This window comes from Pelodiscus sinensis, chromosome 1 (genome assembly GCF_049634645.1).
Source record: "Pelodiscus sinensis isolate JC-2024 chromosome 1, ASM4963464v1, whole genome shotgun sequence".
In the NCBI taxonomy this organism is placed as follows: Eukaryota; Metazoa; Chordata; order Testudines; family Trionychidae; genus Pelodiscus; species Pelodiscus sinensis.
The window spans coordinates 45,619,730-45,645,680 of NC_134711.1; the positions used below are offsets into that span (position 1 = coordinate 45,619,730).

Sequence of the window (25,951 nt, forward strand, 5' to 3'; positions counted from 1 at the left end):
CCAGCTGATTGGCGGCTTCTCCTCTGCGCCTGCCCACGTGGAGCTTGGTGCACCCTGGCTGAGCGCCATGGCCAGCTGGCCAGGCAGCCACTTCTCTTCCTTCCAGCCCGGTTGCCCTGCGCTCAGCCCAGGGAGGCTGTGTCTAGCTCCAGCTGTGCTGAAGCAAGCTTTCCAGGCTGAGTGCAGGATCACAGATGACCATCTCAGACTACAACCCAGACTTCAAGACACTGGCAGATACTGTTCAGTCACAGGTGTCACACTGAGTCTTTGTTATTGGAAGAAAAAATATATTATCAATACTTGATTTTAGATTTACAAATTAGCAGAGAACAAAATGTATAATTGTAAATGCTTCATTTGACATTTAAATAGCATGACCATTTAAAAACAGACCATTTATTTCATAACTATAAACATGTGATTTTAATTTTATGTATTGCATAATTTAAAAATAAACTGTTTAACAGAGTGTATAAGGGCTGAGGATAGCAAGTGATGGACAGGAGAATAGAGAGGGCGGGGCTTCAAAGAAGAGGCGGGGCTTCAAGGAAGGGGCAGAGCAGTAGATCTTCGCCTGTTCTGAGACTTAAAAAATTATCTTGGGTGTAAAAAGGTTGGAGACCACTGCCCTAGATTATGAAAAGTGGAAACACACACCATCAAGACAAAAGGTGGATCAAATACTCAACACAGCTCCTATTTGCTTCCCTCAAGCTACCAGCAGTGCTAAACTGAGTTTCAGCCAGTTATTTCTCATCCATGCCATAATGCCTAAGTGAGAGTCTATAACACAGATGTATACTTATTTATATAAATATTTTATCAGGTCAGTTTTTCCAGTACTTATACTATTATGTGCTATGGAGGTGTGCTATGTCTGCAATACTGTTCAACATTGCCACTGACTGGATAATGCAGTGTAAGCCAGAATACTTTCCAAGAAGCATTAAAAAAAGACACCCTTCTCATCCTCTGAAGACCTGGACTTGCAGATGATCTTGCTCTCTTTATAACCATATATCCAACACCATATACAAGAAAAATCAACTCAACATGTTAGCCAGCACACTGGACTGAAAATCAACCGCAATAGGACAGATATCATGACCTTTAATATTGCATCACCATCACCAGTACAGATATTCTCACCAATATAGAAACATTCACAGACTTGAGCAGCAATATCACATCCTTGGGCAGCAAGGAAGCTGGACCAAGCCAAGATATCCAGAATAAAAATCAAGAAAGCCAGAAATGCCATCAAGAGCTTAAATACTGTCTGGGAATTGTAAAAATACAATACCAAAACCAAACTGAAGATTTATCAGAACTGTGAACTTTCAGCATTATTTTATAGTGCAGAATTCTGGGCAATAAGAAAGTATGACATGTTCAAACTTCATTCCATACTCCCTGCCTTCAGAAAAATCCTTCATGTCTTTTGGCCCAGAACAATCTCAAACCAAGATATACTGACACAGTGCAGCCAAGAGAATCTGAGCACTATCATTGCCAGAAGGCACTGGAGATGGAAACAATTGCCAAATGAAGCACATGGTCGATCCATCACTAGATGGACACCTGAAGACAAGTGAAAATTAGCCTACCCAAAAACATGGCAAAGAGCAGCGGAAGCCTGTGTGAAAAACCTGGGCCACAACTGGGGAACCATTGAAGAACTTGCCAGAAACAGACAGGAGTGGAGGAGCTTTGTCACTACCTTAAATGCCAGAGGTGTAATGGGAACATAGTGAAGATGCCATGGAAGTTATCATTTTAACACATTTAAGACAGCCTTATTGATACACAGGTTTGGATTTCCCTAGTAAAGCATAACATATTGCTTTAATTACAAGAGTCTCTAAACTTATGACCAAATTACAATAGCTCCCTTTTATTTCTCCTCATAAACCACAATGCCCCATATTCTAGGAGCAGTCTCCCAATTCACAGAGGATTTGGGGGGGGGGGGAGTGAACTCCTGACTGGCAGGCAGGAAGCAGTTGCCTCTAAAAATTCATACATACCTCCCCACATATGCAAACTATGATGATCCTTGCAAATGTATCAGTCACCAGGCCAAACTCTCTCCTCTGCTAAACCAAATTGCCTCACCACAGACATGAATTTCTTTAACAAAATATTAGGAAAACCACCATGATTAGAACTGTGTTCTGATTTACCCTAACATTTGACTTTTGTCACGGGATCTTTTACAAACAGGATTTTAACTAACTGCAGGGTTCAGCAGTTTGAGCACCTGATATCATTTTTTAAACGTGTCTTGAGGCTGGCATCAGGTCCCAGCTGTGTTGTGTGGCTTGCAAGTGCCCTGCATTACACGGCTTGGGGAGGCGGATTCCCACAGATCCTCGCTTAGGAGTCATTGCAGCCAGTTGCTAAAAGCAGCACCTTCCTGCAAAAAGGATCCAGGCCGTGGCACTTCTCCAAGGCAGAATCTCAGCTCTGAATAAATACCGCCTCTTGGGACCGCTTGCCTGGCTGGAGAGGCAGCCCCGGCTGTCCCCGAGTGGGGAAGACAGGACAGAGTTATCAGGAGGCCAAGCTCGGCTCTGTCCTCAGGCCCGAGCACTCACACGCCCCCGCGGGCAGCCCCAGGCGCACGCCGCATCGCCCCACGCCGCACACCCCCACCCGCTGCGGGCAGCGAGCGCTTCGCTGGCCCTGGCGGGGAAAAGTGGCCGCGGCGACTGGAGAAGCGGGCTGCAGCTGCGAGCAGATGCGGGGGAGGGGGGAGACTATTCTGAACCCCAGCGTCCCCGGGGCAGAGGGGAGGGGGGCGGTCTCCTCTTCCTCGGCTCTCAGCAACCCAGGCGGAGCGGGGCAGGCAATGAACCGTCCCTGCTCCGTGCACAGCCGCAGAGCGAGGCTGCCCCGCGGCTCTCGCGCCTGGCCTAGGCGGGAGAGCAGCCAGCAGCAGAGCGTGTTTAGCCAAGCAGCGGGCAGCTCTTGCGCGCCCTCCCCCCCTCACGGCTCCGGCAGCGAAAGGGCACCTGAGCCTGCAAGGGCGAGGGACGGGGGATCCGCGGCTCGTGTGCCAGGCTGCAAAGGAAGCTCAGGAGTCTGAGCTGGAGCGCGGGGGGGGGGGGGGGAATTGAACTTTCCAGTATAACCCACCTCCCCAGCCTAGCAGCGCCGCAGAGAGAGCGCCCTGGCCGGCTCCGCCTGCAGACGTGTCCCTCTCTCCCGCACAAGTTGCACTAACTTTGGGAGGCAGGCAGGGCTGCGGGAAAGCGCCCGCGAGGTTTCCGTGGAGAATGTGGTTTACCTGTGGTTAGATTGTCATTGATCTTCAAAGGCACCCTTAGGATGTAGACCAGGAAAAGCATGATGAAGACCCACAGGGTCCAGAGGTAAGTCCATGACCAGACGATGCAGGACTTGAGCTGTTCCAGAAAGCCTGTCCCAGCTTCAGCCATGTTTTGGAGAGCGAAAACAAAAAGCCAACCCTGCTCTCTGCTGCCACAACCTCTCAGTGTGTATTTATGGGATGATTCATGCCTCCCAAAGCAGGCTCCCCCGGCCGCCCCCTCTCAGGGTTTCCATGCAGGCATCTCTTCCAGCCGCCACATAAAGAACATTTGTTTTTAAAACCCTATATAAACACAATCGCCTCACCCCAAATCTCTGCCTGCTTCTTTCCATCTGTGCCTACCGTGCTCCATTTTACAGCTGCAGTTGAGTGACCCTAATTAAACTGATTCCACAAAAACGCACTTGAAATGAACAGCCTTGGGTAAGTCTGTTTGCAGGTGCTGGTAGAAAATTGGCTTGCTTAGAGGTTGGATTCTGACCAAAGCTGAACCTCTAAAAAAAGAATGAATCTTTTTTACAGATACTGTTCAACCCTTTCCAAAGAGGAAGAGAATTTTGATGGCTTCTCTCAGAGCCTAAGCTCTAGCCCAGTTACAGTGGAATCCCATTGGCTCTAAGTTTATCTGCTAAGGTTGATAGCTTGTTTATAAATCCTTAGCCCAGGGCCTGAGGCATGGGGCAGACAGAGCTGGCTTTTTGCTACCTTGAGAGATACCGACAAGAGAATGCGGTTACAACACACAGCTGCATCCCCAGTTTGCACATTGTTCCAGGGCTTGGGGTGATGGTCTCAAATCCAACTGAGCTCCAGCTGCACTGTGATTTCACATGAATTCAGACTTGTTTTGCGAACTATTTGCACTACCCTAATGTTTGTTTGTAAGCCCCTTTAATAATTTCAGAATAAAAATGTTGTTTGTTTCATATATACTTATTTGGATAGGGCCCAATAGGTCTTGAATCATCTAGTCTTTGGGCACTTCTACACTTTTATAAAGCTCATTTATTTTTACTGTGGAACAGATCAAGCAAAACTCCTACAGTAATAATAAAAAGATACACAAATGGATAAGAAATCCACTTCTTAGTGTAAAATGTTTTGTTTTTTGTAATTGTTTCCAAGGATAGTCCCTTCCCTTATCTTAACTTGTTTAGATATTCTATCTTCTAGCATCTGGATCCATCTAAAATACAAATATTCTATTTTTAACCTGCTTATCTATTCACCTGAGGCCTCCTGTATGTTTAATTATGTTATCTCAGACCTACACTTTGTTAAAACAGGATATCAAGATTAACAGCACTATGGAATTTTAAATCAATGACAAAAATTTAGGATGTTGTCTTTGTTTCATCCAAAAATGGCTCCTCCAATGTCATGTGATGACCAAAACTAACCTAGTGGAACATTGGTGTAATGGTGGCTCAGAAGAAAAGATGTCACTAAATGAATCACCAAAGCCATTAATCAGAAAATACCAATTTGGAAAGGTCTGTTAACACTCATGTTTAATTTAGTTTAGTTACATTCAGTAAATGAAAAGCAGGAGTGTAGGTGCAAAACAGCACTGCATTTTAAATGTTTAAGCTTCTCTTTCATGGTTTTAAAAAAGAAAAGGGAAGAGTAAGGCATCACAAACTTCCCTGCAAACTAATATCAGTGTTATTTCAATAGAGCAGTTATTTATTTTGTGGCAATAAACCTAAGTTTTCTCTAATCATAAGAGTGTATTCTTAGTCTAAAACAAATTATTTATCTACATAGTTTACTCTTAAAACTATTGTTCTTGTATTATGCAACTAAATATAGGATCACTGAAATGTAGAGATGAAAGGATCTCACTACTTGACCTACCTTCAATGTATATGAAGATTATCAGCATCTCTTTATATCAGCCTTAACATATTTGAAGATTATCAGTCTTTTCTCAAGACAAAGTTTGCTCACAGTTGTTGCTTTTTAACATTTTCTCATTAAATCAGGTTTTCTAAACCTTTTATCATTCTGGTTTCTGTTCTCTGCACTCTTCAGTTCAGTTTCCTAAAGTGTGGCACCCAAAATTGGACCAGTGGAGGCCTCACTACTATTTTTGTAGAGTGGGACAATTACCTCCTTTGTCTTACATATATATGACAATCTTTTAATGCACCCCAGAATGTTAAGCGGGGTGTTTTTGCCACTGTATTAGTGTTGACTTGTGTTCAATTTGTGCCCACTCTAAATCCCCATTTTGTAGTTGTATTTTCCCCTTTCCTTTGTGAAATACTTTGCACTTTTATTAAATTTAATCTTTTTGATTTCAGATCAATTCTTTAATTTTTCACGGTGGTTTTAAATTCTAATCCTGTCCCCGAAAGCACTTGCAGTCCCTCCCAGTTTGGTGTCATCAGGAGATTTTGTAAGTTTACTCACACTTCTGTTATCAGTCAATGAAAAAAATGAATAGAACAGACCCTGGATAGACAACCCCACTAGATATGCCTTAACATCTATGATTGCTTTCTACTGTATGATGTATAGCTCTGTTATCTGATATTACTTCCAAGATTTTGATCAAGATTGCAAAGATTTTTTAAATGTTTATACATTAACATCTGATATTTCTAATTCTTTTAGTTGAAAACTAGAGTGAATTGTTTTGGCCTTTCTAAGTCATTCTGTTCTATTTTCTCCGCATTCTGAAAAAGGCCAGAATGACAAAGCATTTATAGACTTGCCCATTTAAAGCATATATTTTAATCAGTCTTTTACCTTGCTTTCTCCTTCAGTATGTATTACCATTTCTATTTCCACAATAATTAATACTTTGCAGTCATGTCATGCTATTATTCCAAGAATCTCAAATATCTTTACAGTGAGAAGTATTATAATGGTTATAGAGGGGGAAAATGAATCAGATTGCCTAAGTGGCTAGCGCAAGGTTACATCGTGGGTAAGAGAACTAGCAACAACCCAATGTTTCAGACCCATGGTAGCATGCTCTTCCACTATTCCTATACATATTATTCATTAGAAAGGTAAACAAGAAACAAAGGCAGATGCTACATTTACCCATATGTATGAAATAGTTTAACTTTTTACATTAAGTACACATTATGTACCTATACGATATCCTTGATTATGACTCACTGAAAACACTCATGAACAAATCAATACCGGTACCTTACTATTGCCAATAACACTAAGGCTTAGAGAAAGAACTCGTTAGATAATCATGTTTGCAAATGATTATACACCATGATCCTGAGCATTTTTGCACTATATGTGAACTAAAATGTTCTTTAAAGACATGTTGAATCTTCATATTCTTTCCTTTCATGCACAATTTCCCCATTTTATATTCCATTGAAGAGGGATCCTAAGAATTAAGACATTTTAAAAAGCAAAAACAAGTTCAGAAGTTTATTGATTGAGGCACCCAGGCCATAACAGAATAAACTTGTAGACTTCAATGAAAAAAATACATTTAAAAATAAACAAAAAAGATTTTAAACTTACCTGCTATAGGGATGTGAACGACTAGTGGAGCCTGATGCCGGGCTCCCCATGGCATTTCAAAGTGGCAGCGCCACATGGAGACCGGGGCTAGGGGGGCCGGGTTCCCCGCAGCACTTTCACCTTTGAAGTGAAACTTTGCTACCAACAGCCCTCTTGAATGATAGACTACGTGTCCCTTTTTTCATAAATTATATTTAAATTATGCATATTCAAAATACATTTCCATAAAAATAGAGGGATGCAGTATCACAGTGAACAGCCAACCAATGTCCTGCAAAGCACCTTCTGAAGGCTTCCCAGGTCACTAAAGATATTGCCAAAGGAGGTGAGCAAGAACACATTTTAAAAGTTAGCCAAGATGCAGCAGAGAGAAAGCCTTGTTTTAAATCTTTATTGAAAAGCAGTGCTATGAAAAAGGCAGGAAATGCAATTTGGGCCAGCTCCTGTATTAATAAAATAATCGATACAAAACAACTTAAATGGGCTATTGGAATGAGCAATTAAAGTTCAAAATGAAGTAAAATTTCAGGTTGTGAAATGTTATTCTTAAATGAGAACAGAGCATTACACTTATTTTGCTTTTTTCTTTACCTTTCAGGTTAAAAAAATATTTTCATCCTTTTTTTGTTTGTTTTACCTGAATTTTACCTGGGCGCACACATTTCTCACGTCAATTGTAGGTGGTCTGCCAAACAGTGAACCTCACAATATTACTTACTAACGCACACAGACATTTTCTTGAAAGCCTCCCATCAAAATAATAAGCTAGCAGCAGTTTAAGTATTTTCTGTCAATCACTATGAGCCATGTATTCTGTGAAATATTTTATGAAGAAAACTTGCTCCCTCCAGAATACCCAGAAGCTATTTAGGGCCAATGAGGATGTGAGCACTTAGGATTGATAAAGAAATAATGAAAGCAAGATTGGACTTTGGTCAAAGAGAGTTCTTGGCAAGTCAGAATTTGGCATGTCTACACGTTCTGTGTATTCCCAAAGGCAAATGGGGCTGTGGGAGAAAGCAGCAAAGACAGATGGCTGACAGAGTGGAGAGGGACCCAGAAGCATTTCTCCCTCCCCATTTTAGGTTGAAGGAGGACAGTAAATCAGTCTCTCAATTCTCCCAAAGGCAAGGAAGTCAAAGTTTACTTTCTTGAAAGAAATTTGGGGGATGGGAAAGGTAGAAGAGACACTGACTTTTCCAGGGATTAAATATTTAATCTTTTTATGAGAAATATTTTCAGTGTGGTTATTCAGTTAGTGAAGCCTTGCTAGTTTCTTTAGTACACCAGAGTGAAACCTCTCTCCCACTTTGACCTTTCTTTCTAAAATTCCTGCAATTAACACATACAGCACTTTAGTTTTACATCTGTCCTAATCAACACAAACAGGGGTAATGTCAACAAAATGTCCTAAAGCACTCCCTCCCCTCCTCCACTTCCCACAGGAGAGTTAATTGCTTAATTCCAGAATGCAAGGAAGCACTTACTACTGTCAGGGATGAGCAAACAGGAACTCAAGATTAAGCAGCTTAGATATTTCTTGAGGGAATTAATTGGGCACATTCTTCCCTGCACACAAAATGGCCAGAGGTGGTGGGACCCTTCTCATAACTTTCAGCAAACTTGTCTGAGATGTAGAATATCCAGCTCCAGTTCTCCCCTTTATTAGGAGAGGGACAAGGGGGAGGCATTGCCTCTCAGGCAGGTGTTGTATCCACTGAGCTATGGACTACTCTGATGTAGGGGCATGACTACACTACAAAATTTTGTCAACATAACTGACAATTGGCATACATCTGCTGCAGTTATTAATCTCTTTTGGGTGTTCACACTGTGCTCGCTATGGTGGTATCTATTCTCACCAGGGGCTATGTCTACACTGGCACGATCTTGTACCAGAGCTATGCAAATGAGGCTAAGCGTGGAATATCGCTGAGACTCATTTGCATATCTAAGGAGCCGCCATTTTTGCGGAAGAGGCTCTTGCGTAAGAAGTAGCTGTCTACACTGCCCCTTCTTGCGCAAGAAAAACCCTCTTGCGCAATGCCACTACGCTGATTATTTTCCTGGAAATCCCGCTCTTGCGCTAATGCCACCCTTATAAAAAGTTCTTAGAACTTTCTGGAGTCATCCATTGGGGCCGGGGTGGTGAGGAAGGAGAATTATGCACAGGGAACCAGTCTTCACCTTCGGATAAAGAGTCTTCCATCTCAGTTTGGATAGGGGAGTTCAGTGTCATCACGGCTGTTGTAAACTGGGAAGAGTGGAGTGGTTCTCTGGATGTTGTTGAAGGCGCAACGTAGAAAGACTCTTCCTATGAGAACATGAATCCCATGGTTTCATGGTTGCCATTGCCCGGGCTAAGGGAGTGGCGTGGTGGCGGCAGCGGTGGATACGTGTACATAATAGGAGCAGTATCCCAAGATGGAGCTCCCTGTGCTGGGATAGAATGTTTGGAAGAGAAGCAGCTGCATGGCTCAGTGCCAGCTTTGCTTGGGGAGTTTGGCAGAATCAATTATCTGTGTGAATGTTCCGATTGTGTAGAGGAGCATGGAGACAACGGTGGCCGATGAAAGACAGCTCATCAGGAGACCTGCATCATATATGCTCATGTCTCGGTGCCGAGATTTGTGTAGTATTGGTGCCGTGGGTGTAGGCAACAACGAATACTTGGGAGGCGGCATGTCAGCACGGGGTCTCTTAGGTACCGATGCCTGTGAAGGCTACATGGTGCGACTGGTACAGTGGATGACTGTTGTTTTTATTTGGGCTCTAAGGGCACCCTCTTATGCGGTTCTGGCATCTTGCACGGTGCCATGCCAGAGGTGCCGGGCCTGTCTGCGGTGCTGACCCTTGTGGAAGTCAGTGCTGAGAGTAGGGATCTGGCCAGGGACAGCCTGGTTTTGGACAGATTTGCCAGAAGAGGTAGAGGGACGCATTTTGTCCATACCTTTCAGCTCGGATGTTGATTTCGAGGAAGATGATGCATCCTCAGAAGCTGGCTGGAGCGACTTTTCGTATAGAAAGGTTTTAACCTGTTGGCACGGTTGCAGCATGCTCTGGCTGTCAAGTTAGAGCAGGGAGGACACTTGTCTGATGGGCTTCTCCGAGGCACTTTATGCACGAGGAATGCCTGTCTGAGACGGGCATAGCATCTTGGTAACATTCACATCTCTTGAAGCTGGGAGATCCCGGCATTAGGCCTGGCAAAATGCGGCAGGCCGATGACAACGGAAGTATTTTTTTTGTTGTTGGGGGGGGGGGAGGGATCTTAAAACTTAGAAGTATGAGGAAACCATGGGAAAGTAACAGGTTTTTTTTAATTTTTTGTTGTTGAAATGGGCAAGAGAAAAAGCTGGCTGCTGACGAAGACAGTACAGAAAGAACTGAGGGAGCTGCACCACTCACACACCTAACGGACACAATCAGCACGAGGGGGCACCCTGGCACGTGCATGGCGCCGTGGAGACTGCTAGAAAAATCTCCAGTCGCTGGTGCAAAGACACACCAGCACCCTAAAGTAGAACACCCACGAGGACACTACTCGAAGAATTGTTTATAATTGGAGTCACTGAAGTACCAAACCAGTACAGAGGGAGATGCTTCCAAATATTTTTCCTCCCACAATAGTAAAGTATTTTCATCTTATTTTAGTTGAAGTTTAGCTTTTCTTGCTTCTGAAAATCTGAAAGCAAATGTAAGAGCTTCGGAGCTGTGGAGGGAGGAAAGTTTGAATGACTTGATTCTTGAAATTTTCAAGAACTTACATAAAAGGATGGTAGCTATGTTAGGTGTCTGTTTGTCTCTAAAACAAGTAGATTGGAGGCCTGATTATGCTCTCACTAATTTAGGGTATGGCTACATACAGCTTCGGTAGATATTGTATGCTATTCAGGGTATGACTAAGCCAGCTCATGAGCAACAGAAGGTATATCAACCTAAGCGTTGATAGGGACGCACTATGTCACCCAGGGGAGTTTGTCCCATCGAAATAGCTACTGCCACTCATTTGAGTAGATTAAGTCAATGGGAGAGCTCCCTCCAGTCATTTTAGAGCATCTGTACTAGCAGCACTACAGCTATAAGTTCTTTAATATGCTGTTGATTTAGGCTATGGCTATACTTGTTGGACTGGAATGGTTGCATTTTACCAGTTACCATACAAAAATGGTAGTTATGTCATAATTTTTCATTTAGGCTGGATTAAGAGTTTGCCCTACTCTTTAATATTTCATACACCAAATTACTACTTTGAGTAATAAGTTCTTTATTTTAGACTATTAGTTTCATTACAGTACTAAATGGGTAGGTTAGATTGCTGGTTCAACAAAACATCCCTCCCTTTATTACACTATAGTTTCTACCCCCTAATGATCAGGTAACAAATTTGCTAGTTGGATTATCCCACACCAGTGATTTACTTGACTTGAAGCAAAATGAAAATTAGGTCCTACACTCACTTTATTCTCCATCTCAAAATAATCTTCAAGATATAACAATACTGAAGTTAAAAAGTAATGTTTATATGTTTCAGAATTGGAAACTACATCTTTCAAACTAAAAGAGACATTCTTCACAATGCTCTGAGCAGAAACCTATTAGAGCTTACTGTTTTTACAAATAATAAAGTAATACAAATCCACATGATGATTTTGAATCAAACTTTGTATTCACTTTTTTTTTTTTGCATGAATGTAGCTTCTGTCAACAGATTTAAAAGCTACAGGTTAACTTAGACTTCTGGTTTCTTTTCACTGAGTTATTTCAAACTAGCAATCTTCAGATTTTAAATCCTGCATGAAACAAGAACAGACTTGTAGCTGTCAGTTTCATCTTAGCAAGGAAAGATAAGTGAGAGAAAAAGCTATTAATATATTTCAAATTTTGTTGCTTTATCTGGGTAAACTAAGTTACAGATACAAATTCAGAGCCAAGAATGGAATTAGCTCTAAGTTCTCAGCCTTGCTCAAGACTTGTTTGAAGTGCAGATTCTCCTTTGTCCCTTAATATTTAGATTAGATCTTACTGTTTGCCATCCCACTAATCACCCAATGCATAGGGACCCCTGTGACACTGTTCCTCTCTACCAAAACCCAGAAGCATCTTCACATTGGAGGTCTCCACATTGGTGGGGATAGCAATGATCCAGAGCCAGTACACTGCTAAGGAATTAGAGCACATCCATGGTTTCATTTGGGGTTATTTTCTGAGATAAGAGGAGCAAGCTTCTTTTCACTGCACCCTGTACAGAACAATGAGGGGAAATATGAGGGTGGAAACAAACAAGTAGTCTCTACTCCTGCACCTAATTAATATCCATTTTCAATGAGGTTAGGGTTTTCTATTGTATAGCTTGACAATTGTATTCCAAGGAAAATTGCAAGCTTTGAGTAATTAAAATCTAGACTACAATAGGGACGTTAAATTGCAGTTAATTGACTAGATGGAATTTCCATCTACTACTCAACTAGCTCATAGGCACTTCCAGATTCCTCCTTTGAAATGTACAAGAGCCCCCACTGGGGCTCTTGTACATTTCAAAGGAGAAATGCAGAACTGCACGTACAGCTCAGGGCCAGCAGGAAGTCCCGCTGACTCTGGGCTGCACATGGGTGCCTGCTTTGAAATGTGTAAGAGTCCCCAGTGGGACCTCTTGTATATTTCAAAGCCATTGAGCCCGGAATTAGAAGGGGAGTCTCCAGCTGACCCCGGGCTCCATAGCGCTTTGGCATTTTAAAGGGGAGAGTGCTGCACAGCTGAGCCACGGATCAGCTGTGTGGCACTGCCACTTGGAAGTATTCTCTCCCCCTTCCCCTTTTGCTGCTGCGCTCTCTAGTCAGACTATCCCAGGGGTGGCCTACCTATGACTTCAGAAGTTAATATGCAGCTCCTTACATAGGTACCAAATCCAGGGCTGGAGCTACAGGTGCCAATATTCCATTGGGTTGGAGGGTGTTCACTGTTCCCTAGCTCTGCCCTGGGCATCGGGGGAGGGATAGCTCAGTGGTTTGTGCATTGGCCTGCTAAATGCAGGGTTGTAAGGTCAATCCTTCAGGAGGCCATTTAGGGATCTGGGGCAAATCCGTCAGGGATGGCATTTAGTCCTGCCTCTCAAGGTCCCTTCTAGTTCTATGAGAAAGGTATATCTCCATTTATTTATTGTTCCCCCTCCACCCTTTCCTCCTAGGATCCTGCCATCTCCTACTCTCTCCACTGAGCCTGTCACACCCATGCTTCCCCCCCTCCAGTGTCTCTTACTGAGAAAGAGCTGATCACAGTGGGCAGGAGGAAAAGGAGAAGGAGGCATTGCCCGGCGGGGTTGCCTGTGGGTGGGATGTGCTGAGAGTGGTGGTGGGGAGATGATTGGGGCTGGTGACATAAATGTTGCTCTTCGGCAATGGGCATTGGTAAATTCTGGCTCCTCAGGTTTAGGTTGGCTGCCCCTGGACTATCCGAAAAGCAAATGCTTGTTGACTAGTCCTTAACATCTCTAGTCTACAACTGTAGACAGAGTGGCTCTATGGTATTCAGAACAGTTTCAACTACAAAGTTGGTACAGCTATAACTAAGTTTTTATTACTAAAAAAATGAGATTACACTGCCACATTCATCACATTAGACACCTAAGGCACAAAGTTAAACCAGCATCTACATGCATGACATGCTTAGGCCACACACTGACTGGCACAGGGATATGGGTTCATCAATAAGGGCATGTCTACACTACTGAGTTATTTCAAAGTAACTCCCATTATTTCAAAACAAGGTGAGAGTCCACACAGCAGGGCTTGCTATTTCGGAATAACTCCTCATTCTACAAGGAACACCACCTATTTTGAAATAGGGTTAATGTGGATGCTCAGTTGCTGTTTCAAAATAACTACCCCCCAGAGTCATTCAAAGTAATTACTCATTAGTGCTTCCTGGGGCTCTAAGTTGAGATAGCGTATCCACATTAAAGGAGACTAATTTCGACGGACTATTTCAAAATAGTTATTCGGGAGTTATTTTAAAATAACCTAGTAGTGTAGACATAGCCTATGAAGACTGGTTATTTTGCATGTTACAATGTACAATTTAGAATGATACATAGATTAAAACTGGTGAGAATACATGATTAAATAAACAGAACATAAAAAATGAGCTGCTATGAAATGGTCAGATGTCTTATCTAGCTGAACAAACTAATGCATATAAAAGATAAGAAGTGACTGGTCTACTGTTTGTACAGAAATTCCTGAGCTCTTAATGGAAGTGAAAAATAAATGTACAGCTAGCATATGGCATAATGTTGGAGCTGCATAAACTGCATTAAGTGGCATGTAACCAAAGAAAAACATGACCACTTTTACAAAAATACAAATTGGAAATGTTTCAAACATTCACATTGCCCAGTACAAAATAAGTTTTTCTATTCCATAAGTAGAAGTCCTGTGAGAAAAAGAACCAACCCCTCCCCCCCACACAAAGTTTGTGTGTTTTTCTGATATGTACTCAAAAAGCCTATGATGCAGCCTCTTCTCTTCTTTTCACAGACTGAGAAGGACAGAGAGGGTGAAGTGCCATTCAAAGCCATCCTGCAGGTATACATGGCAGAATTTTAAGAGAGTTTAGCCATTCTGAAGCTGTTCCATTTGTGAAAAGCAACAAAAATACCTGCTACTGTAGCAGCAGGTACACACTCCATTGATGGTGTATTGGATCCAATGTGTAACTGGAGAAGTGACTTAACATACAATGCTATTATGCACAGTTGGAATGGAATTATGCTGTTCAAGGTATAGGAGTAATAGCCAGAGTTAGAAAGTTCACACAATAAGATTGAATTGCTAATGCTCTGCCTATTCTCCATCTCTCCAATATGTCTGATCCTAGAAAGACCACATCTGAGGGTAATGTGTTAGTGAGTTCTCTGTGGTTAATTGCTGCTTGGCAGTTCTTTCCAAACAATAAGGACAACATTCAAGGGTGATTACCCGTGTCCATCTACCAGGAACTGAACTGAGATCAAAAGCTGGTTTCCGATAGGGCATCGGGACTTGAATTAGTATGAACCTAGCCCATACAAATCAATGGCCTAGAAATAAGAGGCTCCAGAGCATTGCTGTCCATTAACAATTCCACTGAACCAACCAGTCACCTCCCCATTCTTGTCTTGGGGTTCTTCTAATCAGCAAGTATATCAGAGGCAGCAGCATAGTGAGACAGGCAGCCAGTCCGCAAGGGTAGCTGCTTTTTAAACTAGCTCCCTATGCAGACTGGTTCCTGCCTGGCACCTGACGCTGCTGCTTCTGATACAGAGGCAACAGTGTGGAATGGCAAGGGGCTCCTCAGGAGTAGGGCCGAGCACACTGGCTGCCGGCGGCCCCATCCCTGGAGATTACAGAATAGTCAAGTATAGATAAGAATTAATGAGGTTAATTGGCTATTCAATTAACCGATATTTAATATCTCAAGTACAACATTTTCAATATATTATTGAAAATAATATTAGAGAAAGGGGGAAGAAAATTTGGCTACCCCGATATAAGATAAGAACTTCAAGCAGTCCTTAGCAGAGAAATATTATGAGCTTGCATCTTACAAATGGGGAGGAGGGGTGGAGAAATGTGCTATGACAGCGTACTATATATGTACCCAAAATTTCTAATACAACCTTTAAGCGGCCACATGTTTCAAAGGGAGAATATCAATTTTAAGTAGTGTCCATCTTTTTTAAATACCACACAACAAAATTAATCAGCAATTGATTTGCTACTCAAATAAATAGAAAATCTGCATTTTAATGTCACATTGAATTTTAGTACATTTCAATCCAAGAAAAAAAATAAACAGACATGGTAATGAGTACAGGATTATATATTACAATATGCCTTGTTATATTACATTTGTGGTTGTATGATAAAAAATAACTCCAGGGCAAATGGAATCTGAACTCATTTAAGTAATTGTCAGGAATAAAGCATTAAATGTAATAAGTATTTTTAATTTCAAAATCTTAAAACAGCATAAGACCCTGGGCTTGTTTAAACATTAACACTGAGCCAGCTGAATAAGTATTTTGAAAGGTTTTAACATACTATAGAAAATGTTTTTCCCAACCTTATACCCAATGGAGGGATAGAGGATTTCTACAGTAGCACATATGGCTAAATTCATCATGAGCCTATGAACTAGAAACGTGCACACTGAACTCTTCAGGGAATCCAGCAAGAGTCAGAAATTGCTCACGTCATATGAAAGCAAGACAATTACTGTATGCAAAAATATTTTTCAAAACGTTCTTGATTTTCATATTGAAATCTAAAGGCATGGTCTTTTCATTATTAAAAAAGGTACAACAGAAACTCTAGAAGAAAGTTTTCAGCTATATTGATTTTGCAATCCTCTGAGAGAAAGGAAACAAGCAAACTGGGGAAAAAATGTTGATTAGTTAAGCTTTGTGCTCTAACCAAACTACTTACAGTGATTTTTCAATGGCAAAAGCCCATGCTGACTGGGTGACTCAACAGTTCCAAATACTTTTGTAATAATTTTTATTTGTATACAAGAACACTAAAATTATCCAGTCATGCAATCTTCGTCTTAAGCATTCTGCATCTCTTTTCCAATCTTATAGCTAAGGATCTTGTTCCAGTCAATCTTAGTGCGGGTAACTGGCAATTGTCGACGTAAGGCCTTGAAAGTAGTGTCTGACATAGTTTGATAATTCTCACTGATAGCAGTCTGTTAAAGCAAAGAATTTGAATTATTCAAAACAAACACTGTCAATAGCTAAAAGAAATGAAAAATGGCACATGCAGACATAATTCAAATGATCACAGGATAATATGTAACCTATTGATTCCTATTTTTAAACCTTACTAAAATTACATAATCTAAAAAATTTTTAAGATCTCGCTTACTTATAATAAGCTGTCAAATGGGAACCCAAACTCTGTTTTGGTTTATAAAGTTAAATATAGTTTTTGAGCGCTAGCAGTATTACCTATGACCATAACACTTCACAATTTTTTCTATGGACATGGTCAATTTGTACATGCAATATAATTAGGACTGGCAGAATTTTAAAAATGCAAACATATCGCTGTTAATTTTTAAGCATAATTTAAAAGTTGAATTTAAATTTTCAGTTGCAGGCAATTACAAGGCTGTCCAACAATTAATGACAGCAATGTTGAGATTCAAAAAATTAAAGCTTTATAACAGTTAAAAACAAATTCCTTACATCACAAAAATATACACAAAGTAATATCTTTAAATCAAACTCCGATCCTTAAACAGCATTATTCTTTCTTTGCCTAAATATAAATTTCAGTTATGGATGGAATTCTGATATCAACACTTACTAATAAAAATCCAATCCTTCCAAGCCTAAATATGAATAAGCTCTACAACAGGGGTGGCCAACCCATTTAAAAAAAGACAGCCAAAACAGTGGCCGAAAAGATGCGAAGAGCCGCACCAGGATTGTCAAGCGCAAAAGACCCCCCCCCCCCCCCCAAACCAGAATTGTCAAGCAAAAACAAAAAAAATTAAAAGGGAGACTGCCCCTTTAAGACTGCCACCAGCTTGGATGCCATTTTTAAAACCCCGCAGCTCCAACCCAGTAAGCACAGGGAAGCTAGGGGCCAGGAAGTGGGGAGCCAGCAAGGGTCGTTGGAGGGATGCGCAAGAGCGGCTTTGCAAGCCACACTTACGGGGCAGGAGCCACATGCGGCTCGTGAGCCACAGGTTGGCCACGGCTGCTCTACAACAACCACTGTTAGTAATATGAATTTAAAGTATTCGGTGCTTTAATAAATTAACCTAAGTGGGATATAATTTCATGCCTGAAAGTTATCCCTTATGTCAAAAGTTTAATGAACATGGAACTCAAATTTCCATAGAAGACTCCTAAAAAGTTGTATTTTGTAAATCCTATAAATTTGAAATATTGGTCTTATTCTTACATCTACCAAAGCTGCTAGAAAAAAAACCAAAGTGATTCACTTGGATGGGAATTTCCACAAAAATGCGAACTTATTTATGTAGATAATATTAATTTTTCCCATCTGGTTGTGTTCACCTAGTGTATTTAACTGTGGACTGGTCTTTCACAAGAGCTTGAGTACTCCTAAAATGAAATTACGTGCATTTTACTTGTACCTAGAAACCTTAAGTGAGAACCACGCAAGGCACTGCACTGACAAAAACAAATCTGCCCTCAAAAGCTCACAGTCTAATTTAAGACGAGACACAAGTATATGAAACAATCAGAAGGGCTGAGGGTGGTAAATAAGGTTAACAGTAATAGCTACAGCGTAGAAATAAAAGTTACCGGAACAGTTAAATTGTCTCAACTCAGTTTCTCAAAAAGTGATAAAATGAATATAGCAATGATCCTTATAATTGAAATGAAATACCAAAACTGCGTTCACTCTCAGTAGCCAGTTTTCCTAATTAACTTATAGACTAAGCCCCCAAACTCATGTAATAAGTGCATACAATACTAGCTGAAATTAAGCATTGTTTTACACAAATATTTTGTACGTTTCAGAAGTCATACCTGATACTCATTTTCTGCAGCCTCTACAATTTTTATGAATTCCTTTGCTGTTTGGGCTTCATTCTAAGAAAGAAAGTGATTGTTTACAAATTAAGTAACTAAAACGTTATAGCCCTAAAAAAGCTGTCAATACTTTTCCTGCAATTATGAGATGTTTAAAGTAGCCTCCATCTACCAGAAAGAATAGATTAATTGGGCTCTCAGAGTTGTTCAGTTCAGAATTCAAGCTGAAAAACCTCATGTTTTCTAAACCTGAGTAGCTACACTTTTTTTGGTACTATGTTTTGGATGCTTGAATTATGCTTTCATGCTACATATTTCTAAATATAGTCTTTAAGTACAAATTAAGCACTTTGGTGGAAAAAGGAAAACTAGTGAAGCTTAAGAACATTTGCAGCAGTACCCACTGTCCAGTTACTTTTTGAGCAAGTCGCTATTGAAGCTTTTAAGCATCAGCTTATCAGTTTCCATTATGGTTACACACTATATCTCTGGGAGCAGGTCTGACAAGCAATACTGAGCTCTGCAGTATAACAGTATACTGCAGAGCCTGCTGTGTGTGTAATAGCTAAGATTTTTAGCAGTTACAAGGTTACATTTTTACACAATTTTTTACATCCCTAGTACTCAGTCAAGGAACCTTTCCTCCTCACTGCAAGAGGACAGCAGGCTTTGCCTGTGAAGCCTTGTGCGCCTGAAGTCTAAATATGACAAAAAATGTCTCCTGTCCTTGTGTAGAGGAGAAGGCTTTATGAAGAGATGCTTAGGCATCAGATCAGTCCTGATTGGTGATCCAGAACCTAACTAATATAGAACTCCATATCACATGGGCACAGGAATGTTTGGTCCCTTCACTTATGATGCAGGAGTAATTTCCATGTCTACAACTTCTGGAAAAAATGTTTTAATTATTTATCACCCCCCATTCCTACTCTGTATGTTGTTATTGTGATAAGAAAGCCAGTGAGCCTTGCTTTATTTTAATTCACAATGTTCTACATTAAATCCAGTTTGGCACTCAGTTCCCAGTTATTCATTAGCATATCATGACCATCTGAGATGCTTTCAAATTGTACTTTCTCCAATCCCTCTGCTAATTTAATTTCATTGATTCAAGTTAATTAAAGGACACTCCCAAGCAGAAAGTGTAAATGTTTATTCACTTCCTCATGTATTATACAAGTCATGGCATTTTATTAACAGCAATTATTAATTCATGCTGTGCTCAGCACCATTTCCTAGACTGAACAAGCCTTAGGATGCACCTGTTATTGTGTTCACACAAAGGGTTATTTACACACATCTCCCTAATCCAGTATAACCACCTCCATTGAAGGGAACAACTAATGTTGAGGCCTGCTAGATACAGGCCCCAACTGCAGCATATCCTAAGTTTTGTCTATCCCAGAAATAGATTTAATGTCCATGAAAGCAATGGTGACATCTTTGGTTACAGATAGGTTGTACTAGTTCAAGCTAGTACTAGTTAGAGTTCTCCCCTTACATATTGTTATTTTTAGAGCCCTGATCTTTCTTCTCCTAAGCAAACACTGCCAATTGTGTGGCAATAACTGGGAGGGGAGGGAGACAATGTTTAACATACAATATTTCAAACCAAACTCCTTGAACATTCATCCAGCTACCTACAATTAACAGTTTAAGAAGAATTAGAAGAAGTGCAGACAGTTCTAGCTATAATCTCAACTAAAATTAATGTACTTTGTTTCTTTAAAAAGAGACAAGCAATAACAAGTCTTGCAGCAAATTCAAATTACAGGATTCTGGAAGACATCACAGAAGACAGCATTTATTACTAAATGTACATGCAATGTAAAAATACTAGCTATCTACTTGCATGTACAATTGTATTCACCTACTTCTAAATGGTGAAAGGATTGTGTCAGAATGTCTAACCATACAAGAAAACACATTTGCAGTGTAGAATACACAGGTCAGAACTCATGTGGAGCACCAAAAGCTCCGAACAATGTCATATTAAATAATACATCCAAAACCTACATAAAATGTGTCACTTCAACATATGAGACCATGTAAAAAGATAACTTACAGATACTGTTAATGAATCTTGTATGTCTTTATGGCTCACTAGCTGAACATTACCATCTTCATAATAGTGAACCTATGCAAAAGTGAAAACAAACACCATAATAAAATGTTATTACTTTAAATACAAAATCAGCATGCTAATAAAATGCTAACATTAGTCAATATGTAAGCATACTTTTCTGGAGGAAGGTAGGAGTAGCTGTGGGTTGTGCATTCCAACTGAAATGCAGAGTTATACTTGTATGTGCTCAGAGTAGCACTTTTCATTTCCAGGCATTTCTTTTGCAATTAAGAGTTCATTTTATCTGAGCTACTTACAGTAGCAGAAAGGTGTTCTTTAGAGTGCTTTTGGAAGCTGCTCAAGTAGCGAGGATTGATTTTGTTCAAGAAGAGTTTTGGCAAAGCTTCAAGCTACAATGTGCTATCTTTACTTACCCAGACTGCTTGCTGGAAGCAGCATGACATTATTATGTACTATGTTGGTCTGTGTTTTGAAATCCCTTTTCTTTATATATATATATAGCTCCCAAATGTCAGAATGTTTACCCAGAGAAGGGACAAAAGAATTCCATCCTGCACAATAATGCTAGTAATCTGAAGTAATAGAAACTCTTGATCTCTCCCGGTGAAGGCTTACTGTACTCCCTCTCTGCCCTTAATTTACAGTCCTACCAGTTGTCAATTATCTAAAGATATTAAAACTAATTTTGATGAAGTCAGTGAGTTAAAAATCAGAGGGTTTGAAGACATTTTAAATGTAGGATTTCTGTGAGGGAGGAGATTTAAACATCAATGGGAAATTAAGAAGTTATTCTCAACAAATGGCATGGTATTTAAGAGTAATGGATACCTTTATGATTTAAACTGGAAAATGCTAAAGATAAGAGGGTTTTGGCCTTACCAGCTTGAATCAAAAAGAAAAGTTACAACGTACGTGCACTTGCAAAAAAAATGAGAAAAAAGGTCTTGGAATTGAGTCTTGAGACCAAAAATCAGTTTGTTTTACTTCTGGCCCTAGAGATCACTGATTAAAAAAGGTGGCAACTGAACTGTAAAGTATGTATAGTAACTTGTAGGATATGCCCATCCATCCATGATTACCTTTTTAGCAACTTCCACAGAGGTGCACTGATAGCATTACATAAATACACATGCTAGCTTAGAAAACTATTCTTATTGGTGTCATCTTATCCTTCTAAAATGAAATCTGTTTACCAGTTGTGGCAAAAATAACTAAATACCATTCATTCACAGTTGAATTTTCAGAGAACAAAATCTTTTCTATTTTTTTAACCCCTCTAAACTGATGAAAAAAGCATCACCAAAAATTGAGAATTTGATAGTTAAAAAAATATTTCTGGAGAGACAGACCGGCGATGATGCACAGAAGGTTGGTAGGCAACTATATTAGTGTCTGAGGAGGCGGGGCCGCCCATGCGCCTCACGCCGGCATGAGCCGTGCACCCAGGGGCGGGGCCGGCCCAGATTGTTCGGCGGGTGCACATAAATGCCCCAGCAGGCACCATGGCGCCGTGGGCACCACGTTGGGGACCACTGATGTATGCATTAATTGGGCTGCTCTTGTAACGATTCTGGTAGTGTATCCAAAGAAGTGTTTGACTTTGTTAAATGTAAAACCGGATTCTTTATCCGTTTTAAAAAAATGTTTCCATTTGCAGTGTAGCAGCAGCAACAGAGCTCCTGGAACAAAGAGTATATTTCTCTTATCCTATACCCTTAAGAGGAAATAGCCTAAACAAGCTACAACTAGCCTTCTTTGAACAGACACCAAGACTTTGGATACAGGAGGCAGGGGAGCAACATATACCCCTTCCCCCACTCAAAAAGAACATTCTGCTCCACATCACACGAACTAGGATGAGTCTCCACCACCATCCGTCATCTACTTTTTAAAAAGTTTATGCGCGCGCGTGTATACGCACACAAATGTATACATGAATATTTATAGACAAATATGCCAATTTGTTTTTAAATATTGCAGAATGACTTGTGTATCTGTTCTATTTTTTCTTGCACCTCTATTATAAGAGGTTGCTATATTGCCATGAGATTCCCCTAATTAAAAAAAGAAAAACTAGACATCTACTAAATACCAAAGTATCTAATTTATGGTAAGCCTACCTGAATTTTCAAGATGCCAGACACCTGAGTAGTTGATGGGGTGATTGTAAACTTCCATTCTGACCTCCAACGGCCATTCCTTAACAATAATAATAATAATAAAATAATCATATTAATAAAGCTATAAAAGGAGGCAGGGAAAATAATTTGAATAAAATGTTAAAATTCAAAAATTTGTGCATCATTGTCAACAAACTTAGTATTTAATTTCAGAGAGTTAAGTGTGGTAGCATGGGAGGAACAATATTTTTACAAAAGAAAAATCACTCATGATTTTAAAGCACTAAAACAGTTAAGAAAAACTGGGGCTCCGTGGGAACACTTCTTTTTGCTTTTGGATATGAAGCAAGATGATATATTCATAACAGATGTTCTAACTGGAACTTTCTCTCTAAAAATATGTAGCTGACTACTGTTTTAGAGGAAAAGGATGATTTCCAGCAACAGAGTTACCTTTTGCAGCCCACTAGCTTTACAATCTTTGCATTTTTATTAAAAAACAAAACCAAACATTAAATATATTATTAACTATAGCTAAGGTTTTGGACATCTCTTAAATATAAAGCTCCAGAACTGTAGACATTCCTTCCATTAGAAACAAATGTAATAGATTTCTCAAACCACTCAAGTGGAGAGTGCATCTTTCCAGATGTCTGAAATACAGGTAGGCTACATTTCACACTGTTTGCATCCCGCAAGGCAGACACTTATGAAAAGAGTTAGTGGATCATTCCATCAGAAAAAGGCTATATTAGAAAAGCTCCTGCATGCTCTCAATTTCTACTCTGTGTATGTATTCAGGAAGAACAGTTTGGGTACACCATAAACTCACTTTCCACAAGAATAGCTACACATTTTATTCCCTTTCAGAAGATAACAATACTGAAAAAAAGTTTAAGATTACCAGGTAATTAATCCATGCAAATTGATGAAGAAATGCTCCATTAAATATAATTCAGACAAGTTAAATGCCCAAATCCATATACCTTGGGCTGTAATTTCAGAACTCAAAAACCAAGCAAGGTAGGATTTGATAACTATTTAAGCTCACTGAGTGAGATGGATAGAGAGGTTCTGTGTTCCTTGAGTTACTAGTTTCTCAACTAGACTGCTAGATGGCAGTATAGTGCTACAAGTGCCAGAACAATGTTCTGACAACTTGCAGCAAGAAGTGCCATGTGTGTTTAAACTCCCAACTTGTGTCGCTACACTTCACATACTTAAGATTTGTGAACAACTAGTACTCCGCGGGTTGTTAGATAACTGCAACGTGTCACTAACAGACCCTACATTTTAGTAAAAAATTAAGTCATTTCAATGGTTTGTAAAGTCCTTTGTCATCCTTAAATTATGATATCTTTCACATAGAAGTCCTAATCATAACTCTGTACTCATTGCTGAACCTAGAACTTCTAGAAGCTTGTTGCACATTTCAAATGTTTTCAATTATTTCAAATGATTGCATAAAATAAAAACAATGTTTCCTTACTAATTTATCTATTTTATTTACTAGTGCTGATCAACTGCTTTCTGACAATTTTCTAATCAGAGATGCACTGCCTGGATTATAAATCTGTATTTTGATTTTAATGGAACACAGAACATCAAAAACAGTGGCATTTCAAATTTTATCAGCTCTTCTGTTAAGTGAGCAGATGGCAAGGCATTATATTGGATAATATGAAATCATCTCACTGGCTGATGCAGCATACAGAAATAATTATGATTAACTAATATTGGCTTCCTGAACTAGTGACATAAGACCTTTTTTTGCAATTGGGAATGGAAACATGTGCATGGCTATCATGTTACAAGTGCACAAGAGATAGATCAAGTTTTCTCTAACAGTTATATTCACTAGCTATTAGGGATGTTAAAATGCATGTAATTAATAGGGCTGTCAAGTTATTAAAAAAATTTAAATCAGCAGCGTTTCAAAAGGGCAGCGCTGCAGAAGCCTGGGATCAGCTGGAGTCCTCAGCTGACCCCAGTCTCAGGGCAGCAACCTCTTTGAAATGCAGCAGCAGAATTTCAAAGGGGCAGCACTGCAGGAGCCTGGGATCAGCTGGAGTCCCCAGCTGACCCCGGGCTCTGTGCAGCGCTGCCCCTTTGAAGCACCGGAGTGGCACTTCAAAGGGGCAGCACAGCATTAACACCTGCGATTAACGCGTTAATATTTTTAACACATTCATCCCACCCTGCGTTAATCGCAGGCATTAATGCAGATACTTAACTGCTAGGGCTGTCAATGTAACTGTATAACTTTGTGTAAACACTGACATTTTCAAAGGGGCAGCAGTTGGCTCCCCAGGAGCTGGTGCACGAGAGCCAGCTTTTAAGGTGGCTTCCTGTGCATATCTGGAGACTGTGTCTAACTCAAACATTAACCAATGAGCCCAAGCTCAGTGATCTAGAAGTTTATTTCCAAAGTTGCAAAAAGCCTTCACACAATTGCAAGTGACTTAATTTTAGTTATTAGCCAGATAAACTTTTACAGAGCAAAAAGGAGAAATAGTTCATCTAGCCAAAATATTTCAGTTTACAGAAAAGTTTACTATTTGCCAAAATCTGGTAGATAACGGCTTAGTGCACTGACTATTCAGAGAAAATGAGTTGAAATGCTAGCATTTCCCGTCCTTTACATCCTCACTATGGAACTTTATCCTGAAATGTAACAGGAGAGAAAACCTTGGACATTATTCAAGATTCTACCTTCAAGTCTCATCTTCATAGCATGACAGAGGTTAGAAATTCCTTGGCTTTCAGATGTTAGGCCCTCTAAGGTTTAGTCATTTGTCTTGAGAACCTATATTTAAGGCAACAATGTACTACTCTGACAAGAAAATTTCCAGAGGTTTATGCATAAGAATTAAAACTATCACTAATGGGAAAATATATGCACAGAATTTCTCTTAAATCTTTCCTACTGTGAAAATTAATAGTAAATGATGGCATTTTGCATCACCACAAGCATTTTGCTTGAGTTTCTGAAACATACTCTTTTAGTTGTGCTCTTTTGGAGAAGCTAATGGATTTCTCACTTTTTTTCATAGCTCCTATGATTTTTTGGGAGTGGGAAGGAAGCTGGTTTTCCCTTTACCTGGAGTAACAATTCCCTGAAAGTATTATGAACTGGAGAATTTGCAAGATTGGTGAAGTTTCTTAGCAATATTGGTGATGCGTCCTTTTGATACATGTTGCTCTAGTATAGCCAGTCTAAGAGGACTCATGAAGAAAAAGCACTAACAAAGTATTTCTTATGTCTGGGGGAAAAAAAAAAAAAAGCTGTGTTTCTGCTAGCAAAAAGTCTCAGGCATATTGGATACAAATTTCCAGAAGTCCTGTTTTGTCTTGCT

General features: G+C 40.0%; 2 protein-coding genes and 1 long non-coding RNA gene across 10 annotated transcripts in view; 1 reads left to right on the forward strand and 2 right to left on the reverse strand.

Annotated features, from left to right (window-relative positions):
• The window catches only part of ST7 (suppression of tumorigenicity 7), a 247,299-nt gene extending 242,930 nt beyond the window's left edge, over nt 1-4,369 (reverse strand). Inside the window, exon 1 of one of the 6 annotated variants that reach the window (XM_075929169.1) lies at nt 3,293-4,369. In XM_075929169.1, coding sequence (XP_075785284.1) covers nt 3,293-3,443 — 151 coding nt within the window. In that variant the 5' untranslated portion in view covers nt 3,444-4,369. Of the gene's footprint in view, nt 1-3,141; nt 3,241-3,292 lie in introns of those variants that run through there. The other 5 variants (XM_075929170.1, XM_075929167.1, XM_075929166.1 and 2 more) reach the window with 5 other exon arrangements.
• Nucleotides 3,238-14,970, forward strand: LOC112545698 (uncharacterized). Of its 3 annotated transcripts, none has more exons than XR_003089244.2 (3): nt 3,238-3,377; nt 5,644-5,738; nt 14,374-14,970. It is a non-coding gene; the product is annotated as an uncharacterized LOC112545698 (long non-coding RNA). The 3 variants fall into 3 exon arrangements; XR_003089245.2 differs by lacking the exon at nt 14,374-14,970 and adding an exon at nt 10,186-11,697; XR_012903926.1 differs by lacking the exon at nt 14,374-14,970 and adding an exon at nt 7,437-10,063.
• A 631-nt stretch (nt 14,971-15,601) lies between these two features.
• Nucleotides 15,602-25,951, reverse strand: part of CAPZA2 (capping actin protein of muscle Z-line subunit alpha 2) — a 46,411-nt gene continuing 36,061 nt past the window's right edge. The window contains exons 7-10 of the mRNA XM_075929194.1: nt 22,596-22,674; nt 20,455-20,526; nt 18,387-18,449; nt 15,602-16,564 (exon numbers count right to left, since the gene is read on the reverse strand). Coding sequence (XP_075785309.1) covers nt 16,424-16,564; nt 18,387-18,449; nt 20,455-20,526; nt 22,596-22,674 — 355 coding nt within the window. The 3' untranslated portion in view covers nt 15,602-16,423. The remainder of the gene's footprint in view (nt 16,565-18,386; nt 18,450-20,454; nt 20,527-22,595; nt 22,675-25,951) is intronic.